This window comes from Sturnira hondurensis, unplaced genomic scaffold, assembly GCF_014824575.4.
Source record: "Sturnira hondurensis isolate 20B ecotype Veracruz unplaced genomic scaffold, ASM1482457v3 Scaffold0021143, whole genome shotgun sequence".
Taxonomy (NCBI): Eukaryota; Metazoa; Chordata; class Mammalia; order Chiroptera; family Phyllostomidae; genus Sturnira; species Sturnira hondurensis.
In genome coordinates, this window is record NW_028093774.1 from 20,729,139 (window position 1) to 20,750,519 (window position 21,381).

At 37.8% G+C, this 21,381-nt stretch overlaps 2 protein-coding genes across 6 annotated transcripts in view; one reads left to right on the forward strand and one right to left on the reverse strand.

The window, feature by feature from the left end:
• Window positions 1-1,874: 1,874 nt before the first annotated feature.
• FCF1 (FCF1 rRNA-processing protein) lies at window positions 1,875-17,719 on the reverse strand. The gene is made up of 8 exons (XM_037031794.1): window positions 17,620-17,719; window positions 17,248-17,315; window positions 15,906-15,977; window positions 15,182-15,330; window positions 10,525-10,597; window positions 4,757-4,844; window positions 3,083-3,177; window positions 1,875-2,145 (listed from the first exon to the last, which is right to left on the reverse strand). The coding sequence occupies exons 1-8, from the start codon at window positions 17,620-17,622 to the stop codon at window positions 2,097-2,099; spliced, it is 597 nt and encodes a 198-aa protein (XP_036887689.1). The 5' UTR covers window positions 17,623-17,719; the 3' UTR covers window positions 1,875-2,096.
• Window positions 17,720-21,381, forward strand: part of AREL1 (apoptosis resistant E3 ubiquitin protein ligase 1) — a 37,574-nt gene continuing 33,912 nt past the window's right edge. For 4 of the 5 annotated variants that reach the window (XM_037031788.1, XM_037031791.1, XM_037031792.1 and 1 more), the window contains exon 1: window positions 17,720-17,891. The gene's annotated coding sequence lies outside the window, so the exon portion shown is untranslated. The remainder of the gene's footprint in view (window positions 17,892-21,381) is intronic. The other variant, XM_037031789.1, reaches the window with a different exon arrangement.

The following is a 21,381-nucleotide window of genomic DNA, read 5'->3' on the forward strand; positions in this document are numbered from 1 at the left end:
CTTCTTTTGGTGTGGACATCCTGTTTTCCCAGTACCATTTGTTGAAGGCTGTCCTTTGCCAATTGCAGAGTCTCAGCACCCTTTTCGACCATCTCTTGGCAATACATACAAGGTGCTATTCTGTGCTATTTTATTCTACTGGTCTGTCCATCTGTCTTACTGTTGGAACAACACTGTCTTGATTACTACTGCTTTGTAGTATGTCTTCAAATCAGGAAGTGTGAGGCCTTCACGTTTGTTCTTTTAAAGACTATTTTGGCTACTTGGGGTCCCTTGAGATTTCCAGCATGTTGTTTTGTTTCTTCAAATACTGAGCATTTGATAGAAAATGGATAGAATCTGTAGATAGCTTTGGGTAGCAGACATTTTAACAATATTGACTTTCAATCTACAAACACAAAATGTCTTTCCATTTCTTTGCATCCTTTTTGATTTCCTTTAGCAATGTTTTATAATTTTCACTGTACAAGTCTTTCACCTCTTTAGGGTTTACTCCTAAGTATTGTATCCTTCTTGATGCTATAGTAAATTGAATTTTCTTAAATTTTTTTTGGTTGGTCATTGTTAGTGTTTTGAAATGCGACTTATTCATTTATTTATTTATGAGCGAGAGCAACAGAGATTTGTTGTTACACTTATTAATGCATTCATTGGTTGATTCTTTTGTGTGTCCTGACTGGGGACAGAACCTGCCACCTTGGTGTATCGGGATGATGCTTCAACCAACTGAGCAGAAGGCCAGGGCTTAATATTTTCTTTCATGACTTTTACATTCATCTTATTTGAGAATTCTATCCAAAGGTTACACATATATTTCATGTGTTTTCCTAATACTTCCATAGCTTAGAAAAAAGTTATTTGATCAGTTGAAATGTATTCTCATGAAGCATATAAAGTAGGAATCCAAAGTTTTTCCAAATGGATAGTCAACTTGCATTTATAACATAACTACTAACATTTATTGAACAACTCTTATTTTGTTCAATTTAATCCCATCTTGTGTGGGTTGTTCTGAGGACTAAATAAAACTGTATTTTTCAAAATATGTTTAAGAGGTAGCAAGAAAGGCACCAAATGGTTATGTAGTTTGCCCAATTTATATAGATACTAACTAGTAAAATCAGAATTCTAATCCTGGTAGAATGACTTAACCCTATTTGGCCTTCTCATAGAATCTTCTTTTTCTACAGGCTTGAAATACAACCTTTAAAATACACCAAACTGACAAAAATATACAGGGATCTGTGGCCTCTCTATTGTTTCAGTGATTTGTCTATTTCTACACTACCTTGTGATCACTTAAAATAGCTATTCTATGTTATGTACCCTAATTAAAATTTTAATAACTCTACTGACCTCAAGATCAAGTGCTAACCTGTTAGCAAGTCACAGAAGTCACCTTTATGCCCTCCTCCTACCTCCGGGGTCTCAGATGCGGGCACAGACAACTTCCCCCTATGTTCTGGTTATAAAAACCCCCTGGCAGTTGTCTGCACAAACACATTCATTCCACGTAATATCTGTGTCCACGCTTTTGTTCATGTTTCCTGTGCCTTATTTGCATCATTTACTGGGCAAGTACCTATTTATTTCTATTTACCTTTAAAGATTAATTTAAACATTACACCTCAAGCCTTTCTTCCCTCCCTATCCCAACCAAGTAGAAAAAAATCATTCTTTCCTCTCATGTGTCTGTTCCCTCATGCTTTTATCCTGGCACCAGTATTTTACTGCATTTATTCACCTACATGTTTCTCTTTCCCACTGTAATATGAATATCTTGAGAGCAGGATCGTATTTTATTATGTACTGAGTATAACCTTAATAAATATTTGCTGAGTAAATCAATATAAAACAACAACCATCAAAGCTGTGAGCAGTCATCTGATTTATAAAAAGATGTAACAAGTATTAAAATGATAGAAAATATCATTTTTCAAAGCAACATCAAAAAGTGAGTATATTTAATCCTACTTAGCACATAACAGAGCAAGTGGGTGAGTGGAGCAATAACAACTCATTCTGTAGCACGTTTAATGAACTGGCAACAGAGAAAGTTAGTTGAAGGAAAGCAGGGGAACTTCATCCTTTAAGCATTAGAACCGAGGGGCTCCATAATCATCTGGCATCCGCTCAATGTTGTACCTGGTCAGGACAGAAAATTAACACTGGTAAGAAAGGTAGGTCCAGTACTCACCTAAAAACCCACATTTACTGACTGCAATACTCTCACCCTCACTGAGTCCTTTCTGTCAGTGGGAATATTTTAAAGGGCTACCATAATGACTGATATAAAGCAGAATGCTGACAATAATATTTTTTCTTTATTCTTCAAAGTTAGAAAGGTAACAACTGGGCAAGCCAGGCACCGAGCCCAGACAAGCCCGACTCCTTAGCCCATGTTATTCCCTCTATATTGTGTTCTCCTCGGGCTGAAAGGCTGGACAATAACACTTTGAAGACCTTGTGCTGACATGGGAACATCCAAAAAGGATAAAGAACATTTTCTGTTTGTTTTTTTTTAAATAAGCTTTTAGTTTCCCAGAGGGGTGCTAATCACATGCACTAGGCTTTAAAAGGAAAATTTCTAGCCAAAAAAGATTAGCTTGATTTAAATTACTGCTTTATGTTTAAAGCAACGCGTTGCTCTCATTCTTCTGGTAATCATATTGTAACAATGCGAAAATCTGCCTCATTCCTAAATCCTAGCTTTATCTTTTGCCCTTGTTCTTTTGTCTCATTTCTTCAAATACAACTATATAAACATTTGATGCAACAAATCTCTTTGAAACTCTTCTATAACCTGACCTCATTTTTCAAAAAAAAATTATTTATTTATCTTTATAGGGGAAGGGAAGGAGAGAGGGAGAGAAATATCAATGTATGGTTGCCTTTCATGCATGCCCTGCTGGGAACTGGCCTGCAACCCAGGCATGTGCCCTGACTGGGAACCGAACCAGATACCCTTTGGTTCTCAGGCCCATGCTCAATCCACTGAGCTACACCAGCCAGGGCCAGACCTCATTTTTTAATTGATATCAACTATGTACTTTGAAGCATTTCCCCAAGAGGAAGTTCTCACCTATGATTAGAAATGTACATGATGGGAACTCCAGGGATCTTCCTGATTCTTCGTTTAAGGTCCCTGTCAACTGTGGCCACAATGTAACACTTGTGCTATAAGAAACACACATAGAGTTTACTGAGTCTACTTAGCAATACGATAATGGCACAACCACTAGCCAATGTGAAGAATTCATTCATTTTCACAATAAATACCAAGGCAAGGTTATAGCAATTTGCTGAATAGATAGTATGATCTAGGAGCTCACATTTATAAAACATATTAATAAGTTGCCTGAACTGAATGTAGCTCTAAGAATCTTGGCGGTGGGAGAGGAGGGCATAGAAAAGCTAAGCTGCACACCATTTTCTGTCTCGTAGGTGGAAGGGACTTTCACATCTGAGGTAGACAATTTCTTGCTTTTGGGAAAATGCCCAGAGGGACTCTAGGCAAAGGCACAGTAAGTGCCTTAGGTTGGAGGGCACAGCTTTTGCCTTTCCCAGGATCCCAAGGCTACTGAGGTCTCCTGTAGTGGAGGCAGGCTACCTTCCTGGCCATGAAGCCAGATTAGGATCCCTAGGACAAGTCTGAGCCTAGCAACTCTGACAGAAATAACATGCAGCTGCCAGCTGGGAGCGAGCGTGTGTGTACTTTGCCTCCATCACACCAAATCTCCTGTTGAGTTTTACAAAGAGCTGTAGGCTGATGTCAGCTGTGCAGTAGGAAATTAAGGAAAATGCTGGCCACGCCCACAAGATGGAGTTGCTAAAGGGCTGACAGTGTGGTCACCCAGTGAAGATGATGATCCTTAGCAGAGAGAGGCTCTTATAAGGGCAACTAGCAGCAGATGTTCTTGTGGTGCTTGACAAGGAATCAAAGACCCACTGACTCCAGGGTCCCTGTGAGACAGCACCCGGGAGACTTAGGTGTAGTTGAGAAATACATCTGGGTTAGGCATGGTAGGGAGGAACAAAATTCCTTCGGGGGGGGGGGGATAAATGGAAATACAACTATATTTTAGATTCAAAGGGAGGTAAAATCTCATACAAGTTGACCCTTGAACAACATGGGTTTTAATTGCTTAGTTACACTTATATGTGGATTTTTTCAACAAATACCTGTACTGTTTTTGTTCTGTGTTTGGGAGTTTGCAGATGCAGAGAGCAGACCGCACGCATCGATCTATTCCATTTTATACAGGGGACCTGACCATCCACAGAGTTTGGTATCCCCCAAGGATACCAAGGGACAACTGAAGTTTTGGGGGAGTCAAAAGTTATAGAGATTTTTGACGGTGCAGGGGTCAGAGCCCCTAACCCTGGCATTGTCCAAGGGTCAACTGTATTATTGTCCACACTCACTCACTTTAATCATTTTATAGAGAAGATTTATAGAATCAGGAATCAGTAAGTGCCCCAAATCACATACCTAGCAAATTCAGGTGCTGGTATTTGAAACCCATGTTTCCTCCCCACCCGAGGTGGTGTTTAATGGAAACATGGTCTTTCCATTAAAGTTACAGTATACTTTTCCAGGCCACGTTCCCAAGTAAGTGAGGACATCCCTGCTTCCTATAAAGGGATTCTTTGCAATCTTTTAATACCATTTATATTCCTAGATCCTCTTCTGACCATAAACCTCAGGAGAAAACAGCTTATCTTTTCTTTTTTAAAAGCACAAAGTAAACAATACCTGAGTTACTCTCTGTACCAAGCAGTCATCTGCATAGGTTCCTTTGTGTGAGCACGGTAACCGTTCAAATCTTGGATCCTTGGCGATCCTAGAGGGTTGCAGAGACGGAGTAAGGGAAACATTCTGGCAGCTGGACAACTTTTTCAGATTCACTCAGGGAAAGAAGAGTAACACGATCTACGTGTAGACCTCAAGGCACCCACTTCTCGTGAAGCTGACCTTCTGACTGGAACGACAACTTATGTAAGAGGGAATTAAAACTTTCTGACTGACAGCTGGCGTGTCTTAGGTCATGTAATGCTCATGAAACTCTGAATTATTATATTTCCATTTTACATTTGAGGTAGCAGATTCAGAGATGAAGTAATCTGTTTAAAGTAACCAAGTTGGAAAATCCAAGATTTAAAGCCAAACCAATTTTAAGCCAACCAATTCATTTTTAGGAAGTTTTCTTACACATATGTACAAGAATACAGGCACAAGGATGGCCACTGCAGCATAGTTCGTAACAGTGAGAAACTGGAAATAATCTGAATATCCATCAATAAGGGAAAAGCGAAATACATTTTGGTGCTCTTATCCTGTTAAAAGTGAGGCAGGGCTGTAGGTATCAATGTGGAAGGGCCTATAATAAATTGGTTTTTTAATTTTTTTATTTTAATTGTTCAAATATAATAAATTGCTTAATAAACAAAACAGGTCACTGATCTATCATTCAATTAAGAAAATACAAATCTTTGCTGATTCTCTAGATATGCATCTGCATGGAAAAATGTGTATTAAGTATATACTAATCATTTTCAATTGTCAATCTTAGGAGAATGGAGAAAGTGTGAATATGGAGGGGGAATTTTATTTTTTATTCTACAGGGTGAGGCAAAAGTAGGTTTGCAGTTATTTGTATGGAAAATAATACAACAGAAAATAGATGCAAGAATAAACTGCTTTGCATACTCACAACTGTAAGCCTATTTCTGCTCCATCCTGGATGTATATGTTCATACTGTTTGCCATTAGCAAATCAAACATGTGCTATTTCCATACAAATTGGGAATAGAAAACCCCAGGCCCGTGGTCCCCAGAGCCATGCTGTATCACACAATGATGATGAGCTACTAAATGAGTAAAAATACAAGGCAGCACACAGGTACCAAGTGCAGAAAAACACCCCACACTGCAGCAGTTCAGAGCTAGGTCAATGTAGGCTGGGTAAATTTGAAAAAATTACATCGAGATAAAAATAGAATGAAGATAAAAGCATGTTCCAGGCAAAGTGAAGGCAGGCACACTCCAAATGGGGCACCAGCCATCTGTGAAACGGTTTGGGTGTGTTCAGGGAAGAGTGAGAAGGTGTTCACACAGAGGAAAGTGAGAGAGGCTGGAAAGGCAGGTAGACAGACTGGGAAGAGGAGTCTCCAATGCCAGGCTGAGGAGTGAGAGCTCCATGACACGGGCGATGGGGAATCATTCAAGCCTTCTCCGGGACAGGGGACACAAGCAAAGCCTTGTCTTAGGAAGATTCAACAGACACACTACGAGACAGGAAGACTGGCTGCTGAGAGACGAGGGAGGCCATAGTGCAGGTCTTTGCTCTAGTTCTCCCTTCACTGCTGAAGGAAGATCTCCTCCTCCCACTGATCCTCCCCAGAAACACACAAACATGCCTTAGCATGACTTCACCCATTTTAAAAAGGAAAAAAAAAATCCTTTTTACTTATACCAGCTCCTCCAGTTAACATCCCACGTCTCTGCTTTTCTTCAGAGCCAAACTTGGTGCTTCCACTTGCTGCTTCTATTTTCTCCCCTCCCACTGTTTATTTTTAAATTATTTTTAAATAATTGCCTCTTTACCCCTTTTTATTCAAAGTATTTCAAGTATGTAAAAAAGTGTAAGGAATGATGAACTGTACCCACCATCTAGTTAAACATTACAAATAAAAAACCCCCTCTCCATTCTTAATCTCTTTCTACCTCTCTACAAGTATTTATCAGTCCCACACAAATTGTACTGTGTTTATAAGATTATGTATGTATGTGCCTATAAACAATGTAGTTTGCATTAAACAATTTATTGATGTGAGAGAGAGAGAGAGAGATAGTTGTTGTTCTACTTACTTATGCATTCACTGGTTGATTCTTGTATGTGCCCTGATCGGGGATTGAACCTGCAACCTTGGTGCATCAGGATGATGCTCTGAACAACTGAGCTGCCCAGCCAGGGCCAGGTTTGCATGTTTTTAAACTTTAGATAAATTATATGTTCCACATATGTGCTTGCTTTCTTTTTTACATTGTCTTTGTGGTTTATCCACATTGATATATACCTCTACATCATTTGTTTTATTTCTGTGTAGTATTTAATTCATAAACATTTCACAATTTATTCATTATCTTAATAGATCTTTTAGCTGCCTGACATCTTTTGCTACTATACATGTAAGAAAATTCCAATAATTGTCTTCAATAAATATGTATGTGAGCTTTGCTATGGCAGCCACCCTCCCCATGTTGTTTTCTTTTACCAGGCCTGCAGTATGAAACATGTTACCTAGCACACAGTAAGCACATATATACACACACACACACAAAAGTAAAAAAAGTTCTGTGATATAGTACCCAACCTGTGCTACATGCAATGCATGCTGGTGTTTTATGTTTAGTTCAGTCCAGTCTGTACTTCACTAAAACACACTCGCTGTGAACCATTATATAGTTTATAACCTACAGGTTGTGATCCCAGGTTGGAAGACACAGTGCTGCAGGAGTACCGACAACCTCGTTTCTATCAGGTATCACCAAACTGCCCTCCAAAATGACTGTCCCGTTTACATCCTTAGCAACCGAGTGTGAGAATTCCCACTGCTCCACAGTCTCAACTATTTTGGGTATTGTCAAGAATACTTTAATTCTTGCCAATCTTTTTGGTATGAAATGGTATTTCATTGCGATTTTAAGGATTCTGTCTTTGTCTTACAGGCTTGTAGTTTTTAAATATATTTTAAAAATAAACCCTTTGTTGATTATAATTGTTACTAATATCTGTGGCTTATCTTTTCACTATGTTTATGGTGTCTTTTGTTATAGAGAAATATTCAATTTCAATAGAGTCAAACCGATTTGTTTCCATTATGGTTTGTTCTTCTTAACAAATCCCTGCCCACTCTAAAATCACTAAGGTATTCTCTATATTTTCTGTAAAAGTTCAGACACTTAATCTACCTGGAATTGGTTTTTGTGAAAGAAGTGAGATAAAGATCCAATTTAATTATTTCCCACAGGGATAATCAATATTTTATTGTAAGAGTTAATCACTTTCCTACTGATCTAAACAATGCTACCACTCATACATTTGGGTCCCCTTTATTTGCCTTTAAATATTAGCTATATTAGGTATAAATAAAATATAATAAAGTTCACTGATTATAAATATAAAATTTGATGAGTTTTGTCACTACCACTACAATCAAGACACTAAACACTTCCATCACTACAAAATGTCCCCTGTGTCCCCTTTACAGCCGATCCCCTTTGCCCATCCTCAGCTGCAGATAACCTCTGATCTGTATTCTATTACTACAGTTTTGCCTTTTCTACAATTTCGCATAAATGGAATCACATTTCTGGTGTGATGGGATGTTCTAATTCATCCCTATGATGATGGTTCCATGACTGTATACATTTGCCAGAGCCATCAAATGACACAATTAAACTCGGCCAATTTTACACTACGTAAATTACAACTTTACACACACACACAAAGTCCACAGGTATATCTTGCACTTTGAATGAGTCTTTTACCCATGCCTAATTTTGTAACATCATGTATAGAATCATCTGGAAATAGTGACTCACTGAGATACACAGATCTTCCAAATATTGACACATTTCATTATATTATACAGTATCAAAATACTCACACTCAATATCTTCACTGATCTCAACAAAACAGTCTTTAGTATTGGGAAGGTGATAAGCTCATGATTTTCCAAAACTCTAATTTTCACTTGAACACTTGAATTTTATCATGGATAACTAATACAATAAGTTGTTTTCCTTAGGGTGACAGGTTCACTTTAAGTATTTGCTAAATGCCAAAGTCTGAAAAATCTGTGTTTGTCTGTTGTTTTTCAGATAAAAATCACAGTCCATGACAAAGCAGCTGGCTCAGCCCACAACTCAAACAAGCACACAAGTGCTTTCCGCCGAGGTGACCTTCACCCGGTCAGCAGCAGAGGCACTCCGGGTGTGCCTCGCATTATCACAAAGAACGCCGACGTGTTCTCCAGGACTGAGAGTTAATAAAATGAGCAAATTTCACTGTTTCACCAAGAACATCTTTTTTAAGGGGGGAAAAAAGATTTTATTTATTTATTTTTAGAGAGGGAGAGAAACATTGATGTGTGGTTGCCTCTAGCATGCCCCCATCCTGGGGACCTGGCCTGCAACCCAGGCCTGTCCCTGGACTGGAAATCTATCAGTGACCCTTTGATTCACAGGCTGGCACTCAACCACTGAGCCACACCAGCCAGGGCTCATCAAGAACATTCTTAAATGACTCTGGCTTTTTTTAAACTGTCAGTGGGTGGCAGTGAAGAATATGAAGACTATTAGCATTATTTGGGCCCATTGCCTTGATTTGTACTAAGGCACCGAACCAGCAGTTCTGCCATCAGTACAAATGTCTGCACACTGACAAAGGCAACACCTTAGTATTATTATGAAAAGTTTCGCAAACTCCCTGCAAAGGTCTCTGAGACTTCTAGGGGTCCAGGACCATACTTGGGGAACTGCTTCTCTAAACTCAAGGGTACTTCCGAGAGTAAACTCAAAACTGAGAACGTGAATTCTTTAACTGTGAGATTTACAGACATCTCACAGACATCTCCATCTCCACTTATGGAGATGTCTAGATAAACTAATAGAAAGACAATTTCTAATTGAAAATCCAGAGAAATGTAAAAGGTGGCCCAGAAGACCAATATGACTAAGTAACTTAGTTCAAAAAGCTTCAGCTTACACTATTCATAACAGCCAAGCCAAGAAACAACCTATTAAACTCAACTGAAAACTTGGGGGGAAAAAAAGGAAAGAAAAAAGAAACATTCTAAGTGTTCTTCAACTGATGGTTAGATAAGAAGATATGGCACATATGCATATATATGTGTGTGTGTATACACACACACACACATATATACACATACGTGTACATATACACGTATAATGGAATACTCAGCCTTAAAAAAGGTGAAATACTGCCTTTTGCAAAAACATTGATGATGAATCTTGAAAGCACTGTGCCAAGCAAAACAAGGCAGAAAAGGACAAGAACCATATGATTTCACTCATATGTGGGATAAAAAAAAAAAGCAACAAGTGAATAAACAAAACAGACATACCACAGTATGGTGGTTACCAGCGGAGAGGGGGCTGGGGGAAGATGGAGAGGGTAAAGGGCGTCAAATACATGGTGACAGAGGAGACCAGACTTCGGGTGGTGAGCACACAATGGGGTATCCAGATGTATTATAAGGTTGTACACCTGAGACACACAATGTTATTAACCAATACATTTAATTTTTAAAAAGGCTGCAGCTTAAAAATCTCTAAACTTCAATCGTCTACGTTCTTGACCACAGTTGACTAGTTTTATATTTTTATTTACTCTCACCAGCCAAGCAATCTTTGGACAGCAAACAGATGGAGGAAAGTCAAAAGAACCTTCAGCATACCGATCTAGAGCAGATCTAGACTGACCAGCTCCTTCCTACCTTAGAGCCACTCGGTACTTCTGCCCCAATTTCTCAATCTCAGCCATTACGCAGTCGGTTATACAAGGGATACCTGCCAGGAAAACAAATGCATGTTAGTAAAAGAACTTGTGAAGAAACTGATTTTACTCTCTGAATTATATCCCACTGAGAATCTTAAAAAGACCCATGAGACTTCTGGAGAAAGCAGAATAAGCACACTGAAATGAGTTAAGAACTGGAGAAGAATAAAATCTCTATTTATAAAGAAACTAGTGAAGTGTCCCAACCCCACACCACCGATTCCATAAAGTATGTTATAAATACATCTGGAGAAAAAATTAAGCTGGATCCCTGTCATTATTTTATATATTAATATCAATTCCAGATGAAAAAATTTAAATGTGAACCAAAAGAAACCTAAAATTAAACAAAAATGTAAATTTGATCACATAAAAGTATAAAACTTTAAAAAAAAACTTCTCTTTGCAACCATCAAGCTAAAAGACATATTAAAGTATAAATAAAACAGGGTAATATATTTCTACATTTCTCAAAGGCCTAATTTCCTTAGTATATTATGAGCTTATAATACCTTAGAATTGTGTGCTATTTTCTAGACAATATGCTAAGCACTTTACAAGGATTATCTCACTTAATCTTTAGAACAATTCCTATCAGGCAATGTTATTATTATTATTATCATCCCAATTTTATAGATGTGAAACCTGAGGCATAAAGAAGTACCCAGACAGCAAAGGGTGAAAGATAAGATTTGAACGGAAACTGTCAGAGTACAGACTGGGTTCTTAACTACCACGTCACATTTCAGTTCAGAGAAGACATACAAATGGTCAGTGAGCATAAAGGGGCTCAATCTTATTATAAGGAGATATTTAGTGAAACAAGATTTCATTTTCTATCTGTTAGAATGGCAGATTCAACAGATGGAAATACCCAATAGTAAGGAAACAAGTATTTTCAAACAAAGTTGGTAGGTTTATAAACTCATATAACTATTTGAGGGCAATTTTGCAATACCTATTAGAATTTAAAAATATACATGCCCCTTGACATTGCAATATAGCTCTAGAAAATGTACCTTAAATATTTCACTCTAAACACAGGTATATTTACTGATTCAGTACAGCCTTGTTTATCACAGGGCCTCCAAATGTCTAGCAAAATATCGTTTTTTAAAATTATAAACAATAGGTCCTGGCTGGTGTACATCAGTGGGTTGAGTGCTGGCCTGCAAACCAAAGGGTCACTGGTTTGATTCCCAGTCAGGGCACATGCCTGGGTTACGGGCCAGGTCCCCAGCACAGGGTGCATGAAAGGCAACCACACATTGATGTTTCTCTCCTCTTTCTCTTTCCTTCCCCCCTAAAAATAAGTAAATAAATAAATAAATAAAACTTTAAAAAATAGAAAACTGTAACTTAAAAAGGAATGAGGTACATCTATAAGTATTAATAGAAAAACACTCTTGATATAGTTTTTCAACATAAAGAGCAAGCAGAAATGAATAAATAAGATGTGACCTAGTCTTACAATAGAATATTATTTGGTAATAAAAGAACTGATATATGCTTTATCATAGATAACTTTGAGAATGCTATGCTAAGTGAAAGAGGACCAAATATTGTGCTCCCATATTAATGAAATGTCCAGAATAGGCAAATCTATATAAAGACAGAAAACAAATTCCTGGCTGCTAGGGATGGTGGGAAAGGGAAGAGTTGAAGGGTGATGGATGAGGGGTTCAGACATTTTTTTGGATTAGTGAAAATGTTTTAAAGATCAACTATGAATACACTAAAAACCAAAGAATTGTATACTTTAATGGGTGTATTGTATACTATGTGAAGTATATCTCAAAGTAGTTTTAAAAAAGCACAAACATAAATAGTAATCAATGTGATCCATTTTTATTAATAAAAGAAACAAAACTAATTTCCATCCAGAGATTGTATATCAGTTTTTTTAAACTGCTCCTCTCTGAGGTAAGGCATTATAAGGAACTTCCATTTTTTTATGCTGTAAAAAAAACTTCCATTTTTTTCAAGTACATTAATAGTTTTGAAAGCAGACAAGAGTTAAGAAACTTTAAATCAAAAATAACACCCAGAACAAAGAGCAGATGCAAAATAAAGGTATAAAGTCAGTAAGATCAGATCATCATGCAATCAGAGAGCAGTACAGGCCTTGAGAAGGTCAACTTCAGGGCCATGCAGCAGTGAAACAAGCAAGGGCTTGCATCTGGGGCAGGAAGTAGGCCCAGGAGGATCATTATAAAGTAACACAAAGTAACAGAGAAGAGCACTCACGGGCAGAAAAGAAAGCTGATGGGAAGCTCACTGTTTCTCCTTGTTGGAATATCTGAAGGGAATGGAATATACCAAGAGATATGAAAAGGTAAAAGGGGCATCTTAAAGGCAAGAAGATAAAGGCCTTGCTTCAGGAATAGAGGCAAGTGAAGAAAAATTAAGGAAGCAGAGATTGACAAGTTAACCTCCTAAGTAACTGAGTTTGCACTTAAAATGTTTCTTGAGCCTTTACTTTGCGCTATTATGTATGGTATGTTACTCGAGAGACTGCAGAGAGCAGTGTTCTTCTTAATAAGCTTGTTTTCAAAAACAGCATTATAGCTGTACTCTAAAAGGATCCATATCTAGAGAAAGCCTAACTGCAGGGCTGAAGCTATCCTACACAATGACCATCTAGATAGTAAGGGCGGAGCTATGGTGTCAAGGAAACAATCCACTGCCAAGGGGCCAAGTTCGAACCCTTGGTCCATCTCATTTACAAGTAGGTCACAGCATTCCTGAGAAGCTGGAGAAACAGCTAAGACAACTATGAGAAACACCATGGGAATACGACATGTCTACCAAGTTCACTGTCTTTCCTCGTACAGGGCCTCCCCAGTCCAACTTCTACAGGCATGACAGTGTCCCAGCTTCAGACTAAGCTTTATTATTCCCTAAGAGACTTTTTAAAAATTTAAAGTATTACAGGTACATGGCCTTAAAAATAAATACAGAAAGGTCCATATGAACAAATAACAATCCTCTGAAACTTTCCCATACCACCAATTCTGATCCTTAAGAGATACCTAAAATATTTTACATTATCAGCTGACTTGGTGGTTACCTTCGTACGTTAATGTAACAACCTTATGTCATCTCTTTTTCTATTCATTAATTTTAAGCATTTAAAGAATTAAGCTCTCTTACTTATAATACTCTTACACCAGGTTGCTAGTTTTAAAAAATCAATAAACATTTATACTACCATCACTCTATAAAGTTGTTCATAATATAGTATATTTTAAATATTGAAGGCGCAAAAATTTTCCTGATTATAATAACTTAGTCTTTATTTATAGCAAAGTATAAGTTTAATTTCCATTTGTATCTTTAACTAGATGCTTGAAAAACACTGGGTTGGCCAAGAAGTGCATTAAATTTTTTCTGTAAAATAAAAGATGCATTTTTCATTTTAACCAGTAACTTTATTGATTTGGATATTTTGAAAATGTCGGCTATTTCCCACATGGTAGGAACACTGATTGTTCTCAATTAATATCTTGATTTTATCACTATCACCTTTGACCGGTCTACTCAACCATGGAGCATTGTCCAGTGAGAAATTTCCTGCATAAAACTTCACAAACCACTTTTGACATGTTTGATCAGTCGCAACACCTTCTCCATACACTGCACAAATCTTTTTTTGCCTTTCAGTTGCTTTTACCTTTCTTGAAGTAATAAAGCGTAATATGCCAAAAATGTTGCGTATTTATTTCCATGTTCAACATTAAAATGACTACATAAAAATTCACCAATTTGGTTTTTTTAAATGCAGACAGATATGACAGCTGTCACAACACACTCTAACAAAATTGTTTTGAATGAATTTAAAGACAACTAAGCTCTGCTAGAGCCTTCGTACAGGAAAAAACCTATGAACTTTTGGCCAACCCAATATTATGAATATAAACCCACCACAAAATACAACAGATCTCATATTAGGAAGTTATTACCTGTACTTGGCCTAAATTTTCTTTTTCCCACTCATGAAAGTGAAGGAAGATCATTTGAAGGAAGGGACATCCAAATACATGAGGGATATTAATGGTAAACTGCCTGACTCGGTATAAATAAATTACCCAAATCCTGGTACAAATAAATACCACACTGAATAAACTAGGAATCAGTGACCATCATCACTTTTGGTTCTGTGATTGTAAGTGACGAAATGTCTTATTTAGCTTTTCTACACTATAGCTTTCTCCACAATGTAAAAGAATATATACACTGAGAAATGTAATAAATTTTCATTTATCCCGAAGAAAATGTCCCTATGTTCAAATTTTTTTTTTAAGGATTTTGCAGGCCCACGCTCAATCCACTGAGCTACGCCAGCCAGGGCTTCCTATGTTCAAAATTGATGCCAATAATGACCAAAGAACAATTTTCTGAATTGTGAAAGTTTAATCATTCCCAGTCAAGTTTGTATTATATTTCAAGTCATTGAAAATATTCATTGCTATGGTGAGCACATTAAATGCCCAGCATTTAAGTTAACTAGAACCCCATTCCCCTCTGTTCATGGATTTGGATAAATGTGATTGTTTCTGTACAAATGTCAGAGAAAGCAAAAGCATGATACTCACACTTGGCATACAGACAGTCCATCATGGACTGCACTAAGTCCAGTTTAGCCTTGATGGAAAAGTTGATAAAGTTGGTATCAACTAGGATGTGGTAAGGTGGGCCCAGCTGTGTGTTATACTGGAAGAATAAGCAGGAAGAGTACTGGGGACTGAAAGAAAAAGAAACAAAACACAAAGTAATAAGTGCACTGATAGTTTGATATCAACAAAAATTAGTTTCTACTCGGAACAGTTTGTCGTAGATTAAGCTCCTTTTTCCTTATTCTCAGAAATAAATCCTGTGATTTATCCATTACCACTCTAAGGCAAAATGGGAAAAAGTAAGAAAAATGTGAAGTTTCGTAAAGTTAAATGTGTTCCTTTAATAAAAGGAGTAATCTTTATTCTGAAGATACAGCCTTACTATTTTTTTGATGACGCATTCTCCCTTTTCTGAAATGCCTGTGTTAGACAATGGCAATTAAGAGCATTTGAGACCTTGCTTTCCAGCATTTGTAATTAGTTTGGCTCAAATAAACTCATTTTAGGGAAGATTTTACGGCTCCATGAAATTCAAAAGTCTTAGGATCATTTTAGTTGGTACATGCTCCTTAATATCATTTTTGTTTGCATAGTTGTGGACTTACAAATGACTGAGCACGTCAGTTCAGGAAAGCCTGGATTTCTAAGTGGTTTATGGTTTTAGAATGTTTTAAAGGAAAACTTGAAAATGTCGATTACTCACACTTCTCTTTCCTTGAGAGCACTAGGATCTTTCTTTTCTTTCTTTTTAGGTTTCAATCTGTCCTTTTCTTTGCTAGGAAAGGAAAAGTAAATTAAATGCAGAAAACAAGAAAAAGCAATAGCAATTATAGTCTCATTCAAAATTAAGTTTCTTGTCTTCAGAAGAAATCTTATTTTGTAACTGCTTTACATTAATATAAGCTTTATAGTAATATAATATTAATATACACAATAATATTGTGCTTATATTAACACAAGTATACATATTTTTTTTACCACAAATAACTGTGGGAAGGAGCCTGAAATTAACATAATTAATTTAATAGATGTAATTAAATTAAAAAATCTCTACCAGTAACTCAAAAAGTATCAATGGAGAAATAAATGTTAGTTATACTATCATTCCTTTCTATACTATCATACCCACCGTTTGGGTAGAAAGCTGACACTTAACCTTCTGAGGACTCAGATGCTTCAACAGTAGGGATGGGGAAGGAACCTCCATGTCTTTTATAAAGGGTTAAAGTGTAACAATATATACACAATATTTAACCTTTAACTAGCAATGAAATATTTTCATGGGCAAATTTCCCAATCACTACAAATAAAACACATACTAAAGGCTGAAAATACATATAAAACACATACTAAAAAATACATATAAAATACATACTAACTGAAAATACAAATAAAGCACATACTAAAGGCTGAAAATCCAATAACTGTGAAGACACTGAGGACAGTTTCACTGTACTGAGACCCTTAAACACAACGAAGGCCAGTCCTTATTAAACAACTTTGTCCATTTTTCGCCGAAGCAGGGGAGCCTTTTAAGTCCTTCTTATAATAGGAAATACCGTTCTACTCTCTTTTTCCATGTGAGATTTGTAAATCGAAGACATCTAGACGTTTCCTGTTTTTTCTTTCAAAAATATTTGAACGTCAGGCGCTGGAGACACAAGGTAAACATGGTATCTGATCTCACCTTCTTCCAACACTTACATTTTCCCCTGTGGAACGGGGGAGTCTAATGACAGGAACATAAAGATAATCCTATTCACTTCACAGAACTATTAGGAGGCTTAAATACGATATGGTAGATAAAGTACAAAAAAACCGTGGAACAAGGTGAACACTTAGACGTTCAATTACCATCCCATTCACCACTGTACTCAACTCAGCAGCTATGCGGATGGTATACACTGGACTATCTCATGCTATGTAAATCGAAGACACAATAATACTAAAAGTGAATACAAAACAACAAAAGTTCTGCTACTTATCCCCTCGTGACTTTTGTATCTCTGGGCAGCCTATGAGCCCAGTTGATTCCAGACACTCACAGCCTCTGATCTCTCAGACTAAGCATTCGCTTCATGGTCGCATATTTCCTTGTCTTCTTTTGCTTCCCCTTAAAATAGAAATTTTAGGGTTAAAAGAGTCGAAAATACATCTCCATGTTCTTGAGTTCCTCCTTTTCTTCTCTCCACTCCTTTCCCTTCTTCCCTCAAAAGCCCACCTCCGCATCCTTTCAGCCCTAACTCAGACCTGTGCCTACTCGCTAGAGCATAACAGGTCCCGTCTGGGGCACTTTAAGAGTTAGGGTTGAAATGAAAATAAGGGAGTGTGATGGAAATTTGGCCAGGGGCTGACTCCCTGAATTTTCGCCCAAAATATAGTCTGACAACGGCCCTTCACCATCCCTCCCCTCTCACCATGATCACGCCGCACTCTTGTTTCTTCCGGAATTACCATTGCGCGACACTTTTGCGTCATCCCTACACTACTTCCGGCAAAGGATAGCCCGGAAGCGGAAGTCGCCTTGGAAAACGTAAAAGCCCGGAGCCGGTTTCCAGCCCAGTCGGAGGTCTGTACTTGGATCTCCAGTCGGGAGGGTCGAGGGCAGGTATTCTTTGTGCCTTGGTTTGCTGCCGCCTCTCAGGGCAGCAGAGCCTGGGATGTCGCTGCGCTGCAGCCTCCAGCTCTGGTAACCTTTCTCTCTTTCACCACTCCCGCACGGGGCAGAGTCCAGAGGACCTTTCCTGCCCCAGAGTTCCAGGGAGAGGGAGGACAGGGACCGAATTCTGTGTTGTCCAGTAGTTTTGGGAAACACATTCTCGTCATCCCACAGCGCTGGGCGTGAGGTCTCTATCGTGCAACTCGGAGGCTCCGGTTCCTACTTTACTTGGTTCTCCGAGCCGGCGTGGTACTTGGTGCAGCAGGGTGGACGGTTCTCAAGATTCTTCTCGAGTAACTACCGTGTATACCTGTCGGTGAAAAGAAAGGGGAAAGCAGCGTTTGAGGATCTTCTTTAGATTATCTCTAGAAAATTGGGGTATAATCTGGCACATGTTACTAGTTACCAAGCCAGGAAAATGGTGGGAAGTAATTGACATTTATTGTGAAGCCTTGATGTGTCATCCTTAATGGAAAAGGGAGTGATTTGGAGAACAAGAAGAGAAAGATAACTTTCATTTTTTGAGTACCTGCTGTGTGCTCCAGTGGTTCTTAACCTTTTGGAGATCACGTCCCCCTTGAAAGTTTATGGAAAGACAGGGACGATTCTTTTTTAAATGGGTACACAGACAGTATTTGTCATACATTTTATGAGACTCGTAGACTCTGAAGTCCACCGTAGGTGTCAATAAACGTATCTGTATCTTGTATACTGTACTTGACACTTTACAGTTGTATTCTTTGACCTTCACAATAACTTAAGTATCCTCATTTTACGTATGGTGAAACCGAGGCTCATACTTATTCAGGGGTTTGTTTGAATGCAAAGCCTGTACTTTTCTTACTGCACAAAGCTATCTAAGTGTTTGAGAGACAAAAAGATTTTTAGATTAAAATTTTTAAAAAGCTGGCCATTGGATAATCCTTACTATTAAACAGAGTGTATTGGTTAACTGATGGGGCTAAAATCCACACTCTGCTTCTTACTGGCTCTATGACCTTTGGGTGAGTTAATCTGTCTGTGCCTCAGTTTCTTCATCTGTAAAATGGAGATGTCATTAGGGCTCAGTGAGTTAAAATGTGAAGTCCCTAGAATAGTGCGCCCACCACAACTAAACCCTATTAAAGTATTTTCTATTATTGTCATTGTGTCTTCCAACATAGAGTATGTGGTGGTGGTGGAATTGTATATTGATTGTATTTTAATACAGTTGCTCTGTTTTGGAACTGGAATGTGTTGATAACCTGAAAAACCTCATTAAGTTTCAATTCTTGAAAAGCTTTATTGAAGGATGATTACTCATGCTGGTTTGAGTACATTTTTTGTTCTGCTTCTTTCTCTTTTAGATATACATGCATTTAGATAGCTTTGCAGTTCACATGTATGACTTTGTAGGCTCTGAATTTTTGATGTTGAAGTAGTATCTGATGTATCTACAGATACTGTATGTGCCTCTTGTAGTCACTGGAAGTTCCTAATCTTTTCAGAACAGCTTGTCAGCCAACCTGTCATGCATGGATAGAGCTGACAGTGACCACTTTTGATACATTCAATCTTCTGGGTTATTAGGCAATAAGCTTTTTAAGTGAACATAAACAGTTTGTTTTTTAAAAACATTTGGAGAATGATTAATATATGTAGGTTTAGAGGGAAAATTGCATATAATTAAATAGTTACTGGCATTTAAATTCAGGCATTGGAAAACTAAAAAAACACCTGGTAATGTGTACTCTGAATTTTGGAATCCATGAACGGTAATAAGTTTTTTAAAAGAACAAACCAAGCAGTATATAATATCTATTCTGAGAATTTTCTGATTTCCTTGATTGTTAATACTTGATAGGGGGCTAAATTAGTGTAGGAGCACCATGGGGGGACACCTTAGAGAAAGGTGTTTTTATTGCATGGTACCTTCGTTGCAATCTGAGATTCTTATGGTCTAAGATTCAAGTACTTGGATACTGTATGGCATATTTTGATGGTGGTAGGAGAAGGAGGTCATATTGTTTTGTGTTGGGTGGGAACAGAAAGTAATTACTTTGATTGTGTGCTTATGAGAAATAAATGAGTATAGCTCTTCTCAGCAGTCAAGAGGGTCGTATTGTATTTTTATGTAGTCTTGAAAGGAAAAAATTGCCCAAGGCATTCATCCCACAGTTTAAACTCGTAATTGGGCATAGACTTCATCCGATTTGGGATAATTGGTCTAACTTACCCATGTAAGTTGATAACAGATTTCTTTATAAAATCCTGGATGGTGAAAGATTCCATAAAGAATATCTTGTGAGTCAATGTTAGGAAGTTAAAAGTAGATTCATTTTTTATGGCCATCAGGGGGAAATTAATTCACAGATATTTTCTTTATTTTTAAGTTATGGTTTTTACACATATTTTTATCTCATGCAACCTGAGGTTTTTTCCTCAAAAAATATTAGTTGCTGTTGATTATTTTTTCAGTTGATTGCCTCCTAAATGTGATAGCATGGTGTACAGCATGCATTGCTCCTGAGGTATCGATTTTTTTTAGATTTTATTTATTTTTAGTGAGAGGGAAAGCGAAGGAGAAAGAGTGGGAGAAAAACACCAGTGTGAGAGAGGAACATTAACAGGTTGCCTCTTGCACACCCCCAATGGGGCACCTGGCCTGCAACCCAGGCATGTGCCCTGATCAGGAGTCCAACTGGCGACCTTTCAATTTGTGAGACGATGCCCAACCCACTGAGCCACACCAGTTAGGGCCCAAGGTATTCATATTGAGTTGGTTGGTAAGGATGCTTCAGAGGTGCGTCACTGCTGAGTATTCATCCCGTCCGAAGGTGTTTACTGAGGGCCCGCTCTGCCCTAAGCAGTATGTGGGTTTCTCCTCAAGGGCTCAGGCCCTTGTGGGAGAAGGATTTGTGAATGGGTGAGGTGTGGCAGGTGATTGGCAGAGCTATGCAAATTAAAATGTTTGAACAGGTTTACTCTACCTGTTAATTTTTCTGAAAGTGGTCTGGGTCAGACCACAGTGGTCTGTGGTATAATATTTATTTAATACTATAACAGGTCAAATTGTGTGACCTTAATGTATTCTAGTATATCATTTTACCTTTTATGTGACTTTAGCCATCAAATAGCTTAGGTTTAAATTTCAGTTATCTTTCTTTGGTTTCTTTTTCTTTGAGGGGTTTGTGAATGTTTGTGCCTCACTGATATTCTCTTCTAGAGTTGTTTTTAAACTTTCGAGGTTGTTTATCTTACTGTAGTTTGTGTGTGTGCCTGAGGCCCTGATACAATGTTACGTCATCATGATGCTTTCCTGGTGGGACTCTTGAAGCCTCCTCTGAAATGATGGTTTAATAGAAAGAGGTGAGTATTCGTTTATTTTTAAGAAATCAGATAGCCACGGCAGATACATTTTGTCACTTAGCTTGAATTGAACAGTACCATGTGATTTTAGTATGGCTTTTTGTTACCTTGAATAGTTGAGGAATTTGCTTCTCAGGGCTTGTAGCTGATGCATTCATTTCAGTGCAGTTTC

Bases quoted from the DNA above. Each gene is read 5' to 3' on its own strand.
- FCF1 (XM_037031794.1), bottom strand. The intron at 3,178-4,756 runs GTATTGTTTACT...TGTTTCTTATAG, and splicing joins TGGTACAGAGAGTAACTCAG to CACAAGTGTTACATTGTGGC. The intron at 2,146-3,082 runs GTGAGAACTTCC...TGTCCTGACCAG, and splicing joins ATGTACATTTCTAATCATAG to GTACAACATTGAGCGGATGC.